This window comes from Anabrus simplex, chromosome 2, assembly GCF_040414725.1.
Source record: "Anabrus simplex isolate iqAnaSimp1 chromosome 2, ASM4041472v1, whole genome shotgun sequence".
NCBI lineage: Eukaryota > Metazoa > Arthropoda > Insecta > Orthoptera > Tettigoniidae > Anabrus > Anabrus simplex.
In genome coordinates, this window is record NC_090266.1 from 214382201 (window position 1) to 214399814 (window position 17614).

Genomic DNA, 17614 nt, shown 5'->3' on the forward strand with positions numbered 1-17614 from the left:
ATTGCAGAACTGTTATGCACTTCTTGTAAAAAACCAGAAAAAGAAATGCTACAATAGCCTGGGTTACAGCAGACTAGAGCATAAAGATATCTCCTCAAACCAGTCACTGGGGGCCATTTCCCTGACTTTCCAGATATTTTGTCGATTTTCCTGACCAAAATTTTCCCCCCTTACTTTCCAGAATGTGGACACTATGAATATGACCTAAGGCTTCACAGATACACATGCTACATAATCCACAGTTCAATCAGAACAAATAAAACGACATCCTTCCAGTCGTGGATCAACGATGGACTTACGGGAACATAAAAATAAAACTCTGTATATTTAACAAAATGACAATATTTTGAGTGGAATCATGAAACAATTAAAGATAAAATTATTTTCATAAATTTCAAAATATGAAATCATTCCTCCTCTGAGCTTTAGCTAATTATTTTTAGCAACAATCTTGTTTCCTTGCTTAACTACTTCACTAATCCCACAATTTATACACACTCCAAGCTCATGGTTCTTCCCAATGTCCTTTCTTTCTACACTGGAAGATTCAAAGGTCACATAATTTGATATATGAGTCGTATGCGCAAACAAACGTCTATGTTACATTCCTTATATATTTAGAAAAATGCCAATAAAGATGATTGTTGACCACGGGACATGGCTAAGCGAGAGAATGTAACACAGACTTTTGTTCCGTAAACCAGCAGGTTAGAAGTGCACGCGCACACTCGTTCACACATAATAGATGCATACAGTACATTATGATCACTATTATCGTCTGATTGCATGACTATGGTGTCGATGAGAAACTAAATAAACTCGTCAATATAAGACTGAACATACCAGAACAATATCCGGACTAGAATGTGTTCATTACATTGCATTCAGTTCGTAACATTGTTGAGCGCTCACGTGGGAAACAATGTAACGTATACTTTTGTTCCATTATTTTTCAAGTGCATTTCTTTTCACAATTTCTGGAATACTATAGCTATCTGTTGAGATATGCTCGAACTACCTGCAAATACAGATCCAGGACACATCGTAGATGTTTGTTCCGTGAATATCGCAAATACCACAAAAATGTAATATAGACTTTTGTTCGCGCATACGACTCTTATTTTACAAAATGACAATATATTTTGAGTGGAATCATAAAACAATTAAACAATAAAAATGAAGATGTTTTAAGAGAATTTTTTTTCATAAATTTCAAAATATGAAGTCCATCCTCCTCTGAGCATTAAATACATTTGTCAGTGCTAATGCTTCTTGCGTTTGTGTCCTTGCTTAACTACTTCACTAATCCCACACTTTATACACACTCTAAGCTCACGGTTCTTCCCAATATCCTTTCCTTCAACACTGGAAGATTCAAAGGTTGCAGTATTTGACATAGGATCACTGTCACTGGGGAGCTTTTTTATAACCTTCTGTTTTTGAACATCTTTAGAGTCACTAACCTCCTCAACATGTTTTACTGGTTCATTACTATCTGATCGTTTCTTACGTTTCTTTTTTCTTGGTACAACTGGAACATCATCTTGAAGAATATTATCATCCTCTTGAGGCGTTATTCCACTTACCCTCTTGAATGTACTATTACTATCTTCTTCCATCAGCTTGCTTTCACTTCTGCCTACTTCATTTTGATTTCTGTTCGACTGTGGGAGTGGTTTTTCCATTTCAGTCTTCGAGGCAGTTTCTTTCCCACTTGCGCTCTTCTTCTGCATTAGTAAATCCCAGACTCGATCAATTGCTGCAATGGGCATTTTATGATGAAAGATATTATGGATGAAATTCTGAAAAAAGGAAAAAAAACTCAAGAGAATTATGTTATTCAAAATCATAACGGTTTGGGATGCACTGAAGAAAAGAAGTACATAGATTAGAAGTGCAAATCATAAAAGTTTCATACAAAAAATGAGTTACTTAGTAATGTAAGGAACAAGGTAAGAGGAACAAAATTGTTTGAGGTGGTAAGAGGGCTTTGGCATACTCTTCATCAGTCATGGATGAAATGCACTAGTGTGTAAAACAGAAGATGGGAAGAAACACAGCAAAGAGCAAAGGCCCTACTGTTTGCAGAGGACATAGCGATAATGAAAAAAAAAAGAGGAATAGAAGTACAAATTAATGTACGGAATCAAGTGATAGCAGAGTTTGGAATGACTAAGTGTACAGAAGAGTAAATCAGTGGTAATGCCAAGAGGTAGGAAAGAAGGAAGGGAGAAGGTAGAAGTAAATGGAATACCAATAGAAGTTGGGAAGTGTAATCAGTAATCACAGATGATGGGAAGATAACTGAGGAGACATGAAAAAGAATACAGCAAGCAAATAGCTTTTACCAGAATGTGAGGAATATATTGTGAAACCAAGAAGTTTCCAATAAATGCAAAGATGTTTTGTATTTGCCTAATTGTACTGATACTGACATATGCAGCAGGTACATGGACAATAATAAAATGAGACGAGTGTAAAGTTCAGGCAGCCGAGATTAAAAACCCTGGAGATATCATAGGGAAGACAGGAAAAGATAGAAATAAAGCAAGCTGAAATGGTATGGACACATGGTGTGAATGGGAGAAGACTTGAGTTCCAAAGAAAGTATTTACAGAGAAACCAACAGGATAGAGACCACAAAGAATGCCTCGAAAGAGGTGGACAGAGAGTAGAAAAGACGAGAGGGGAAAGATAGAAGAAATACTGGGAGCAGAAAAAGAGTGTTAGAAATATTGGCAATTATGGAGGTCCTTGATTCAGAACACAACACAGGCAAGAACTGGAAATGGGAAATGAAAAAGCTGTATATAAAAGAACTGCAGCTCAAACAACGCAAAAAATGCATTTTTCCATAGCCTACAAGGAATCAAGGTTCCATCTGGCAGATTCAAGTAAAACATCTCCCATTTTCTGAAAGTTAAAGATGAACACTAAAATTAGCATATAAACAAATATATACAAAATAATTACTTCTTCTATGAAAAAGGCGAGCTTGCTTCAAGTTTTAGGAGACTGTCGATGTGATCATAGCCATGGGGCTCCAATTTTACATGAAAACCGAACGGGGGCATAAATAGATACACGCCTTTATTGGCGTAGTTAGGCCTTCTCTTACACTAAACCAATTATTATACATTAGATTCCAAATTAACACTGCCGTAATAAATAGCAAATAAAGCACAATTAAACACAATCTATTTTACAACAGAAATAACATTCCACCCTAGTGAGACATACATACAATAATAATAATACCTACTGATAATAACATAATAGCTAGAGGCACCTGTTTTCTGCAAAACCCAAAATTTTTGCCAAATTTAATGAATTTGGCTCAAAAATGCAAAACTATATACGTTTAAGCAAAATCGCAAAATAATTTACGGAACTGCATCATTTGAAGTCAACGACAGAGATCCGAGGCGAGTTGTGGCAAAATCTGATAATCGATGCCACAATCGACTTTATACCTGTTTGATATATATCGAAAGCTAAGATATAGTATATCGATTATAGCTAAATTAGCTTCCTGGGGAGCGAGAAATTTATTGTATTCATAATTACTTGATGGAGTGATGGGGTCCTCTTGCCTGTTGAAAAAAGCTGCTGATCGGTGCATTTAATTTCCTATTTTTTGCTCAGTTTATTAAAATGGTTGTGACAGTTTTCGATCGAGAACAGGAATTTGCATCAGAAGGATTTTACGGGTTTGGCAAAACTAGAAAGATACTGATATGCAAATACTGTAATGTGCGAATAGAGTGGCAGAGAAAGGAGTTGTGCCTGAAACGCATTAATAACAGAGTTTCACATAAGAACACAGAAAAGGCGCTAACGAAGACAGGCATCAGAAGACAAGCTAGTCTGACAGACACCAGTTCAGCGGCAAAACGAGCGAAATACGATAAAGACGAATTCATTTTATCTACAACTCAAGTTTTCATGGAGGCAAATATTCCACTGGAAAAAGTTGATCATCAGAAGATGAGAGAGTGGATGGAGATATATATACCAGGTTTGTGCAATACTATACAGATTTTTTGAGGAAGAAATATGAGGTTATATTTTTCTAATAACTTTGTGCAGTTATGCTAGTTTTGAATGGAAAATTTCTAAGTTCCCATGGAGGGAATTAGATTTTTTTCACCAATAGAGCATGTCAAAAACAGATCAGATGTAAGGCTTTTCAGGCGTTTGCTCTATTAACCAGCGTTTCATCTTAGGTCTGACACTAGACTCATCAGAGTGGGATGTGTCAGACCCTACCCACTGACGCTGGGGTGTATGCAGGTGAACTTATCAGAAGCCCATTATAAGAGGCACAGTCTGATAACTGCATTCCCACTCTGATGAGTCTAGTGTCAGACCTAAAACGAAACGCTGGTTAATAGAGCAAATGCCTGAAAAGCCTTACATCTGATCTGTTTATGCTAGTTTTCTCGTTTAACGACATTTAGGCTTACATAATGCATGCAGGATCCCTCATTTACTTAAAATTATAAATCACTTAATTCATTCAATTGATGTTAAAGAGTCCTCTAATATTAGGCCTATTGATTTTTTAAGGTGCTGGAGACTTGGCCACAGCTGGAAGGCTGCGGGAAGTTTCTGTACTCTGCAATAACAAAGTTTTTATTGTAATCCATCTGTTCAATACATTATAATGTTGTCACATCTAAAATATCATCATTAATAGACAAATTATTTGTGGGACATGTTTTGCTCTCTTACAGAGCATCATCAGCCAAATCTGAATTTCGAAGAAAGGTTATGTTCGTAAACAATGAATCAAGAACCATTGAAAACATTTTTTCACAAACTTAAACTTAGTCCATTAGAATATCATAAAATACATAATCTTTGGTGACATGCCTTAATAACATGGGCTTAGTAGGAGATATACATTAAAATTGTGGTAGAATGAGTTATTCTAAAATACTTAAAACAAGTAGCATGTTTAACATCTTTGAAATAGGTGAAATTCAATCTTAAGAACTAAATTGCAAATTTCTTTGCAATGTTGGCTAAACTGGTCGTAGCTTTCTCACAACATACTCAGAACATGTTAACGCTGCAAAACACAATAAACATTCTGTGATGAGTGCTCACATGAGAGAATCGGGCCACCATTTTACAACTATAGAAAAAGACCTAAAAATTATCAAAAAGATAGAAAAAGGAAAATTAATTACAGAATTAGAAAATATCTATATCCATTTAGACCAGCATTTCAATAAAGAAAAAACTTTAATGATGAAGTTGAAATAAGAAATCCTTTACACGAACAATTACCTAAACTTTAACAAATGCTTAATTTAGAAAAAAGCAGTTTTGCCAAAGTCTTCATCCCCAAAACAAATAATAATCATGGAGCATTAAAGAGCCCAACACCTCCCTGCGCCCCTACTAGACATTCCCCTTCCAAAACCACACCTACTAACAGATCTCCTACACCTACTCCCTCCCCTCAACTCCTACCACCTCACTCATACAACACAAGGAGTAGACATGGAACAGCAAGCAGTCGCCATACAATCTTAGTTAACACCAAACAGACAAACAGGGGTTGGAAAGAAATACAACAAGATAAACTCCATAACAACTTTTAACCAATATCATCAATTTATGTCCCTTTCAATCATACCTTTTTAAATCTGTAATTTCAACGTATGGTCACCGACGCCAACAAAAGCTATTTATTCAACAGCACTCACCGAGGTCAAATGACAAGAAGCATTTAAATATCATGAAGACCAATATTATCCTGGTACAAGTTCAATTATCAAATCGACGAGTTTTTTGAATCTTTGTAGACTCTTATCCTTAAAAGATATAAAACTTTTTTACCAGATCTCATTACAAAGAAATTTTCAAATTTAGTTCTTAAGATTGAATTTCACCTCTTTCAAAGATGTTAAACATGCTACTTGTTTCAAGTATTTTAGAACAACTCATTCTACCACAATTTTAAGGTATCTCTCCTGCTAAACCCAAGTTATTAAGGCATGTCACCAAAAATTCTGTATTTTATGATACTCTAGTAGAGTAAATCTGAGTTTGTGAAAGAGTGATTTAACGGTTCTTGAGTCAATGTTTACAAACGTAACCATTTTTCGAGATTCAGATTTGGTCGATCCTGTCATAAGTCGAATGATCAAATCGAAGAGATCTTTGAATCTTTATAGACTCTTATCCTTAAAGGATATAAAACTTTTTTACCAGATCTCATTAAAAAGCAATTTTCAAATTTAGTTCTTAAGACTGAATTTCACCTCTTTCAAAGATGTTAAACATGCTACTTGTTTTAACTATTTTAGAATAACTCATTCTACCACAATTTTAATGTATATCTCCTACTAAGCCCATGTTATTAAGGCATGTCACCAAAGATTATGTACTTTATGATATTCTAATGGAGTAAGTTTAAGTGTGTGAAAAAATGTTTTCAATAGTTCTTGATTCATTGTTTACGAACATAACCATTCTTCGAGATTCAGATTTGGCTGATGATGCTCTGTAAGAGAGCGAAACATGTCCCACAAATAACTAGTATATTAATGAAGATATTTTAAATGTGACAACATTAAAATGTATCGAACAGGTGGATTACAATAAAAACTTCGTTACTGCAAATAACAGATTTCAATACGGATTAAAACACGAGATTAGTCACTTGCAAGGTTCTGTACCTCGAATCATCAAAGAGGAGGAGGAAAATTTAAAAGAAGCTGTAAATGATGACAGAGTTTCAATTCTGTGTGATGAAACAACTGATAACAAAAAGGGCAATGTATGTTTATGGTTCTGGTAAAAGTGCTTAGTTGTGGAGATAGAACAGTTCAGAAGTTATTTGTAGGGGGAGTGAAAGTTATTGCAAATGCTAATGCTACAGCATGTTCACAGGCAATTATGAATGTAATTCAAAAACTTGAAATTCAGTACCAGAATGTAGTTTCTATAACTTCAGATTCAGCACGTTACATAGGCAAGTGCATAAACGCAGTTACGATTTTAGTTTCAGAAGGGTTAGTACACACATGCAGTGCTGGGCTTATAAACTGAATTTGGAGAGCAGTGTACGGGCAGTGGAACTTAGTACTTTGAACCAATGTGTTGTACAGGCAAAACGCATCTTCCTTAATACACAGAAGAGAAAGCATGTATAGATTCAATTCTTGAAACAGAAATAAGAAGACTCATGATTTAGAAGTGTTGAGTACCTTGGGGAGTAACTTCATCATCAGTGGGTAATGTTGGTAGAGAGAGGACATTCTCAACGTATTGTAATGTAATGTCTGACAGGAGAACAGCTCTGACTCCCAGTAATATGGAACTCATGGTATCTCTCTATTTTTCAGACTGATGTGTAAATTATATACTTAGGCTAGGCCCTACTTGGTAAAGTGACAGCTGATACAATTTTTTCAAATTTCCATGCTTTGATATAATGTGTAATACTGTATGTGTTCTAAGCAGAAGCATAACTCATGTATATATACTTATGTAAAAATACAACGATGTTATACTGCAAATGTGTTATCAACTAAGTTCTTGTTATCAACTAAGTTCTTGGTTTACCTGTTATTGCTGAAAAGTGGAAATAAAATTTAGCGAAATTATTGACAAAATAAAATAAAAATAGCTAAAACTATACTGAAATAACTGTTAAAAAATGACATTAAGCAAAAATTTTCAACACAAACAGGTGCTTCTAATAATAGCACAATCAATGAAAGACCAGAAATGCACAGTTCACTTGTATCCTGTTGTACCTCTTAACGCACTACTAAATGAACCTGTGGTTGGTATTCCTCTGACATCATCCAGTAAACGGTTCCATTCTCGTGCAGCAAACAAAGAAAACTAGTTTTTATATGTGGCAGTTCAATGGTGAGGAAATGACGAGTAGGTATGATGTTTGAGCCCTTGTATCTCTGTTATGAACATTTGAGAAGTAATGGAATCACAAAGAAAGGTAAGATGTAGTAAGAACTCAGTGGAGGAGAGACAAAGTATGATGGTTACGATGAACATGGAGTCTAGTTCTCTAGTTCTAGGAAAGATGATGACACATGGTCATATTTTTTAAATTGCATATATATCTCACACATGCATTTTGAGCGCATTGTAGCCTTAGGGACAATTGTGGCCTCACATCACCGAAAACATCACAATAGTAAAATTGTGGCATTACAAGAGCTTTGATTAATTCCTGTTTAAGTTTTAAAGGATATATATGTTTATATTTATATAAAGAATGTAGAACTGAGAAAACGTTTTGGCAGATGTGTAAGATATGTCCAGACCAAGTCATACGTTCATCCATTGTAACACCGAGATTCTTCACTTGTGATACGAAGGGAATTGGAACATTCTGAAGGATTACTCAGGGCAACGGATGTTTACTTATACTTGCCATTTGATTTTGATGGCTAAGAAGTTTTTCACAATGTCAATGCTGTTGTACCATTAGGTGTAAATAAACTGTAAGCGTTTCGCAGTTTAGCATTTTGTGTTTGTTGTGCTGTCCTGTTTTGTAACTTCCTATATTCGTGACTTTGTAGGGTACAATTCAGGCCGTGCACAGCAGACCCGTCACTAACAGTCTAAGTCAATGTTTAGGAAATCTATATTTTCCTGAAGGTCTTGTGCTATAGAGTATGTATAGAGGTGAAGGTTGCCAGCATACATATGGTATTTGCAATGTTTTAAATTCGATGATATGTCATTCACAAAGAGTGTGAAAAGAAGAGGTCTAAGTAAAGAGGCTTGATAGACTCCTCTCTTCATGTGGCGCTATGAGGAAACGATTCCATTATTACCGTTCACATTGTTGACGTCCATGAAGATAGGAATGCATCCAAACAATCGTACTCTGAGAAAAATGTAGAGCCTTCAGTTTTACAAGTAATATGTTGAAACTCTGTTGAAAGCTTTACTGTAATCTAGTAGTACCAGAACTGTGACTTGTCCTCTATCACTTTGAGTAAGACTGTAATTGTACAATATCCTTGCCAGAAACTGGACTGGAACGGATTAAGGAGACTGTGCGTTTGAAGGTACTCAGGACATTTTTATGGATGGACTATATATTCTAAGATTTTCGATAAAGCTGATAAAATACAGTGATAGTCTCCCTTGTCCGAAGGCGTTTGACTTTTCGGAAGAGGTAGCACAATAGTCTTCTTCTTGAGAGATGGATATGTGGAGTATAAAAGGGAGAAATAGATTATATGATTTAAGGTTGGCAATATAAAATCAAGAATTAGTTTGGCCACATTATTCTCAATATCATTACTTCCTCTTGCTTTTGTGCTTATCCTAAGGGAATTGCTTTTCTGACTTGGAGGGGTGTCACGCGACTGTAATAGAATCTATCTCAGCAGTGGGGTGTGTATCGTAATGGTTCATAAGTTTCTGCTTGTCGTCAGGCTGTACTGCGAAGGAACTAGAAATAAAGTACTCTTTAAGAGTCTCGTAGGGTACTGTAATTCAGTCTTTGTTTCTGCTCTTTGTAGGTCCAAGGTTATTAATAGGTTTTCACAATGTCAATGCTGTTGTACCGTTAGGTGTAAATAAACTGTAAGTGTTTCGCAGTTTAGCATTTTGTGTTTGTTGTGCTGTCCTGTTTTGTAACTTCCTAAATTCGTCAAATTTTGCACAGTAGGGCAATTTTTGTACTGTCTGTGGGCCCAGCCTCTCTAATTCATTAGTTGTTTAATTTTGTCATTTAACCATGGGGAGGGTCTTTAGGATATTCTTGCTCACTGCTTCGGGGCATGCTTGTGAAATAGTTCCGTTACTTTGCTGTTAAAGACGGCGACTTTGTTGTCTACTTTGTTATAGGTCGTTATGTCATGCCAGGATATTTTGCCTGTGTCCTCGAAGAGTCTATCTTTATATTTTTCAATGGTCAATAGGTAATAAATTTCTGGGAGGGTTTCGGTGGCTGTAGGTTATAGAAGATGTATATTACGTCATGTGCAGAAAACTCATACAGAGGTTTGACCAACATTGAGAACTTTGAGTTGCTGATATCTATCAGATCTAATAGTGTGTGTGAAAGTGAAAGTTTCCTCTTGTTATGAAACAGTCTGCTGTGGTCTCTGTATGAAACAAATCTAATTATTATTACTATAATCTATCAGCTTCATGGTACGTATTGATAATTTGAGCACACAAGTATGAAGAATGAGTTTTCCACCTAATCAATACTTTATTTTACCAAGTGTTTAGAATTATTTATATTCAAAAATAGTACCAATTTCGACCTATAAATAGGTCATGATCAGCTGTTGATGAACCTCCTTAATAGCGACTGAACATAATAAAACATTACTAAAAATTAAACAAGAATGCCTTATTCTAATACAATACCAATGTTAAGATATATACATATGGTACAATTAAAGGGCTTGACTTGCTGGAGTCCCATTCAAATACCTATGCTGTATGCCAACATTATGTCAAACAAGATATTTACATATGGTACAATTAAATAGCTTTGACTTGCTGGAGTCCCATGAATGCCACATATTCCAAAAATTGTGTAGTTGAGAGGTTAAAAATAGGATGCAGTTCAAATATCTATGCAGTATGCCAACATTATGTCCAATTGTTGCATAGACAGAATCAAGGTGCATTGTTGGGCCGCAATTTTGCTGGGATCGCTGCGTTTCTTGGACGACACCTTCCAAATTAAACGAAACGATCCAACTGCTAGTATACAAACAAATCTCAAAACGTTACTGAAAAACACCCCATTTTCTCCTTAACGAACAAGAAACCACAAAGCTGACTATAATGAATCCAAAACTGCAGTCCACAAAAGTCTACCCTAAAATCCACAAAGACGAAGTACCCATGAGGCCGGTCATAAACTGAGGAGTGGAAATGGAAAACAACCTAAGTGCCAGAAGGTACCTAACGGAGAAATATGGACAAAACGATTCCTGTCAAGAATATGGCACTTATGTTGTTCTCCATTTCCCTCTGCTGGCACATGTGAAGTTTTCCAGGTTGTTGCGTAACACAATAATGAATGACCTATCATTCTGTTTTGGAACGTACTCAGTGCATTTAGGAACATTTTATTGAGTGGTATATGTATGTATTAATCACATTTTATCTCTCATACACTGCGATGTAAGCCTATATACTATCTAATGTGAAACAGGTAAACAAATGACACATTTCTAGTTAAGTTTTACGATTGTGCACGTTTCGGAACTGAATGACACACCAAGTATCCTTCCTATACAGCAGAGAACATGTTAAAGAAAACTGTAATCATCATTATGAAACGAAACATACAATACGTGCAAGACGTGTATGAAACAGATGATATCCGCATATGAATGTTACACTGTACATGGTTATGAACACACGGTTTCTTCTCGACACAGCTGACTATAGTAATCTATACTTTACATCTAAGTAGTCACAGAGCGCCAGCAGATCCTTCTTCTTTTCTATACTGATATAATGATGCTTCGGCACACGGGGAAGCTGTGATGGAGGAGGAAGCCCCCCACATTTCCTTAATTGTCTTAAATATCTTGTAGGACACCCAATCACTATCGAATGACGTTCTGACATGTATTACTTTAGGGCAAACGATTCCAACTGAGGTGCTCCCATGGCCCGGGCAGCAGCCCCAGCGAGGCGGTGCGGAAAGGAGGGGAAGTGTCAGAGGCAGAACCACAGGTCGTCAAGTCAGCGTGCAGCTTAAGAAAACAATATTATTTATGACAATTCTGTGAACACATAAACAAACAATTTATTCTGTACATAGAGTACACTGCGTTTGCTTTAATGTACTTTTAGCGTTTAAGTCGATTGTTGACATCATTTTGCGGCAACTAATTTACCAATATTGGGTACAGTCGATTTGGCAGTAGAAATTCTAAGCACAACCTCCAAGACAACATCAGACAGAGAAGTCCTAGTTCTACATTTATTTAAATTAGGAACTGAAAACATCTGTTCGCATGCATAAGTTGTACCGAACATTGATGTAAATTTTAAGCCAAATGCATGAAGTCTGGGAAATTCTTGTGGATGAACACCTTTGTAAAAGGAAACTGTAGATTTATCATCTCTGTTTGGAAATGTGATGGTGATTTTTCAGCACGCACTGAAAATGGGGTAATGAATATTTCAAGTTGAGGTGCCATATCATTTCATTTCTTTGAATTGGGCATTGAATTCATGGTGCAAAGTCTGTAACGACGTCCGATAGTCTCTAAGGTTTTTGTAAGTAGACAAATGTAATGATTTTAATGAATTAAAATTGTCAAAATTTCCAACTTCAAGTTGACTTTTCAATAACAAACTCTGCATTTTGTAAGCCTTAATTCTGTCACACATGGTGCTAATCAATGTGTTTCTCTGTTGCAATGCAATATTTAAAGCATTCAAATAAGACGTTATGTCCGCCAAGAAAGAGAGGTCAGCTACCCATTGTTTATTTTGCAAAGTTGGTTGTGGAGAACCTTTCATCTCCATGAACAGAGGAATTTCTTCAATTATTGCAAAGACGGGTGCTAGCACTTTCGTGCAACTTAACCAGCACACAATACAATAAAAGGTAACGTTGCTACATTCTGCCTCGAGATCTTTTAAAAATTCTTTGAACTGCCGATGGTTCAAACCTTGCTTTCTGGAGCAATTTACACATTTTGACACAGTATCCATAACAGATTTAAAGTTGCAAAAGTTTTTTTGCACATAATTGTTCTTGATGAAAAATACAATGTACTGCTTGGAGTAGGTGGGGAAGGAGGGGAACGGTGCTGCTGAGTGCAGCGCTGGTGCGCCCCAGCACTAAGTGCTCGAGTTGCAAAGGCCTGCTTCAGTGTGTTGGTTACTCTTACGTGTGAGGCTTTACTGAGCTTCAGCTTGGTAGTATTGATGTACTCGTCGGTGAGAGCTCCAAAGTCAAACCAATCATCTTTACCCATCTTAACTATCTTAAATGGTTTCTTTGGTCTTAATAATGGCCTCTAGCTCATCTGGGATCATGGCTTTCATTACTCGTTTCCTTTTCTCAATGAGACCGAAGTCCCTGTCACATGTCATGAAACTATGTCCAGACACTAAGAATTTTAAATCAATAGTATCAAAATTGTCTTTAGCAACTAAATTAAAACTCATACAAACACTTCCTTTTCCAATCTTTGACTACTGTGACAGTTTACTGACTGATCTAACCTGTGAACAAGCGACAAAGCTACAACATGTACAGAACTCTTGCATTCGATATGCCTTCCAGCTCCGGCATGATGTTCATATAACACCATACTACAAAAAGTTGGGATGACTACGTTTAAATGATGGTAGAAAAACGCACCAAATGACCCTCGTCTATCAGTTGCTTTCTTCAAACAGCCCCACCTACCTATCGTCCAATTTTAGGCTTCTTTCTTCGTTCCACGAAATTAACACTCGTTCCGGATCACTACTTGAAATAGCACCGCATCGAACGAATACCTACAGCCATTCATTTCTGGTCTCCGCTACGAGGTTATGGAATACGATCCCGGATGATATTAAAAAGTCTGGCTCGTCTAGGACATTTAAAATAGCCTACCGTAAATTCCTCCAGAGTACATACAGTTGAGTCGAATGAATGTAAGAGTGAATGACGTGTGAATGAAACAAAAAATGACGTACTAGATTTAAGTTCTTAGGCTATCCCATTTACGTTCTTACTACTCTCATTTAAGGCTATAGACTGTTCATAGAAATTGACTACATAGTAACATTGATTTTAGTACACTCAGAAAAGGCAGCATACTACAGTATGATCTACAGAGCTTTCAACATACCCCTATCCCAGGAAGAATTAAATAAAGAACTAAACCTAATTCATGAAGTAGCAGGGCATAACGGATACAATAGAAACATGATAAACAAAATAATTCACAAAATAAAACATCAACCGTAAAACATCAACAAATCCAAATTAAGTAGAAACAACAAACCTAAGAAAGACTGCGCAATCTTTACCTTTAACAACACCCATATCCACCTCATAACTAATATCTTCAAAAGACACAATCTAAGTAGAGCTTACAGAACCACACGTAATAATGCTTCCATTTTACATAACACTAAATCTGTCAATGAAAACAACAAATACAGCCAGTCAGGAGTATACTGCATAAAATGCAACGATTGTGAAGCCAGCTACATCGGGCGCACCGGCAGATGTTTTTTTATTTGCTACAACGAACATATCACTGCCACAAAATATAATAACTTTTCGTCCATAGGGCAACATGTCGAGGAACACAAGCATAAGTTTACTAATATCGAGAATGACATGGAAATTTTAAACATGAACCCCACAGGCCCATTGCTCAATATAATGGAAGATTTTTACATCAGTATGGACCAGTACGCTAATCCCAATCTCAATTTAAATGAAATCACAGATAAAACAAACATTCTCTTCAACACAGCCATTCCCATTTTAAAAGACACATATTTAAGAAGAACTGGCAGACACAAACCCACAAACAACCCAAGAGACATACTCCACTCCACCCCACCCCCTCTCAATCTGAACACTGACAACCACACGACGTACACATAACAGTGTGCAGCACGCTCCTGACTATACTCAAGGACATATCCAGCCCACACGTAAATAACACACACACTCTACAGCACACAAACCATTCAGCAGGCACTCTCTATCAGAAATTCTAATTCCTATTTCGTTTTTCTTTCTCAGATTTTTGAATTTACCTGAACGTAAATGCAAGTATGAAGAAGGGAACTCTATCAACCTATTTTCATTAACAACAAGGATCCTGAAAAACTAGCATGTATCGCTAACGACACAGACTAAGGATGAACACAGTACCTGTTAAACAAGTTACAGAACCTCAATCTACTGAACGCAATGTTCCCCGCAAAATTGCGGCCCAACAATGCACCTTGATTCTATCTATACAACAGTTGGACATAATGTTGGCATACTGCATAGATATTTGAACTTCATCCCAAAACCTCAGTGACCCTTTGTTCTCTAAGAACTGCACCCTATCTTTAATCTCTCAGCTACACAATTTTTGGAATATGTGGCATTCATGGGACTCCGGCAAGTCAAAGCTATTTAATTGTACCATAAGTAAATATCTTGTTTGACATAATGTTGGCATACAGCATAGATATTTGAATAGGACTCCAGCAAGTCAAGCCCTTCAATTGTACCATATGTATATATCTTAGCACTGGTATTATATTAGAATAAGGCATTCTTGTTTAATTTTTAGTAATGTTTTATTATGTACAGTCGCTATTAAGCAGGTTCATCAACAGCTGATGACTTATTTACAGGTCGAAACCGGTACTGTTCTTTAATGCAAGTAATTCTAAACACTTGGTAAAATAAAGTACTGATTAGGTGGAAAACTCACCCTTCATACTTGTGTAACTATTATCAGGCGAGGTTTCTGTCCCGTCTTTGGACCAACACGGTGACTGGGCGAAACATCAGCTAATTGAATGTCTGCTCCTATCTTTCGTGCAACATCCAATGTAGCGGGTCAGTGTTTTCTCCTTCAGTCTCAGGCACACCAAACACGCACAGATTGTCTCTCCTCTGGTATTACTCGAAATCATCAGCCCAAGAGATAATTTCTTCTTTAGAAGATGTTCTTAGCTCCTCCAAGCTTTCCTGCAATTGTTCATTTTTACTCCTTTACACAAAGTTGTTTCCTGAGTTCCTCGTTGAAAGTCCTGATCTCGGACAGTACCTCCTCCACTCTATTTAAAACTTTACTTTTAGTGTTGCCTGCAATTGCATCAGCTAGCAACCTCACTACGCCAGGCTCCTGCAGTATGCACTGAATGGTGTCCTCCACGCTAGCATCGGCAGCATTTCCTCAAGGCGTGGATGTACGCATGGCACTACCTCATAAAACAATCAATTTAAATACAATGATAAAAATGCAGCTTTTTTGTATGTGGTACCTATTTCTTTAATTAGTGACTACCTTTTTCAAACTTTAAAGTAAACTACTTCTAATCCCCAGCTTTTGTCTACTAGTACACAATGTACTTCAATTTCCAATGATGGGTTAAAGACACTTGGAACTACTCAACTTAATGTTAAACAATTTTCTTGGTCTTATAAATTTCAGGTCATCCAAGATCTTTGCTTTTCCATTATTTTATGTTTTGACTTTTTTCAACATACAGGTTTGATCTATAATTCATCTACTTAATTTCTTTTCACTTTTAGTCTACCATTAAGATACCCCCCTGTAAATCATTTGGATTATCCAAATTCTAATTCTTCTTGCACAGCTAATGAATGTGGAATGTACTAGTCACGAGGTTCAGAGCACTCTAGGGGACTTCCGTCAGTTAAAGCACACGCTAGCGCTGCAAGCTGCAAATGCAAAGAGTGAGTAAGAAGCAATAATCGAGGGATATTTTTATTTATGATGGATTTAATGCCATGAATTTCATACCCAAATGTGAAGTAACACCACCACAAAAGAACACGCTATTTCAAATGATGTTATACGTGATAAATAAAAGAAGGTACTTTTTTTTTTTCAATTTTCTTTATGTTGCACCGACACAGGTAGCTATTTTTGTCAACGATGGGAAAGGAAAGGGCTACAATCGGGAAAGAAAGGACCTCAGCCTTAAATAACCCGGCACTACTTGTTAGTTTTTTAAGTGCACCGTTACTCGCTAGTGAGCGCAGCGCTCACCTTTGTGTTCTTCTTCTTAATACGTTTCTGCTTATGCAGGCCGTTCAACCTTTCGTGTTCAAAGGCCATCGTTCAACCTTTGTGTTCAAAGGACATAATATGTCCATGGAGGTATTTTTATACGGCAATTTGAGAAAGTTATTTATTTAGGAATACGAGTGAGTGGAGTGGCAGCGTATGTTAATGCGATACGGCTATGGAGCTAAGCTCTGTATTCGGGAGAAGTGTGGGTTCGAACCCCACCGCCGGCTGCCTGAGAATGGTTTTCTATGGTTTCCCATTTTTACTTCCAGGCAAATGCCAGGTCAATTCCTATTCATAGGCCACAGCTGATTCCCTCCACCTCCTTATCCAATTTCATTCACGGTCATTCATTTCATCTCCATTAGCTAGCTCCTCAACTGAGGTTGCCAACAGGAAGGGAATCCGGCCGTAAAACATGCAATATAAATTCATCTCACTCCATCCGCAACCCCGTATCAAGAAACAGGACCAAGGAGAACACAAACTATCTCGGAATACGAATACTTAAATTTAAAAAAAAATTAGATAGGAGAAGTATGCTCACTATGAACTAAGTAATGCAAACTTATAATCCAGCATAACAGGAAACAAAAATTTTACAAAATAAGCCATCACTTCTGTTCCTTTCAGCTTCTTTCCTGAAACACTGTTTCTGGGTTCGAACATTTGTAGCGAGAGCATGGAGGCCCCACTAGGAAATACTATTCTTTCCTAAAACGAATGGAATACAGCCTTCAATCGATGAACGTGCCTCTTCTTACTCAGAACTTGCAGACATTCTGCTTCAGAGTTAGCATCACATTCGCAAACCTTATCTGTATATGAAATTCACTTTCGGTGCTCAAGTACAC

The 17614-nt window shown here is 36.8% G+C and overlaps 1 protein-coding gene across 2 annotated transcripts in view; it reads right to left on the reverse strand.

Annotated features, from left to right (window-relative positions):
* Nucleotides 1-326: 326 nt before the first annotated feature.
* Nucleotides 327-17614, reverse strand: part of LOC136862754 (uncharacterized protein C16C10.8) — a 121240-nt gene continuing 103952 nt past the window's right edge. For both annotated transcript variants that reach the window (XM_067138986.2, XM_067138985.2), the window contains one exon: nt 327-1802. In XM_067138986.2, the coding sequence (XP_066995087.2) occupies nt 1263-1802 (540 nt within the window). In that variant the 3' untranslated portion in view covers nt 327-1262. The remainder of the gene's footprint in view (nt 1803-17614) is intronic.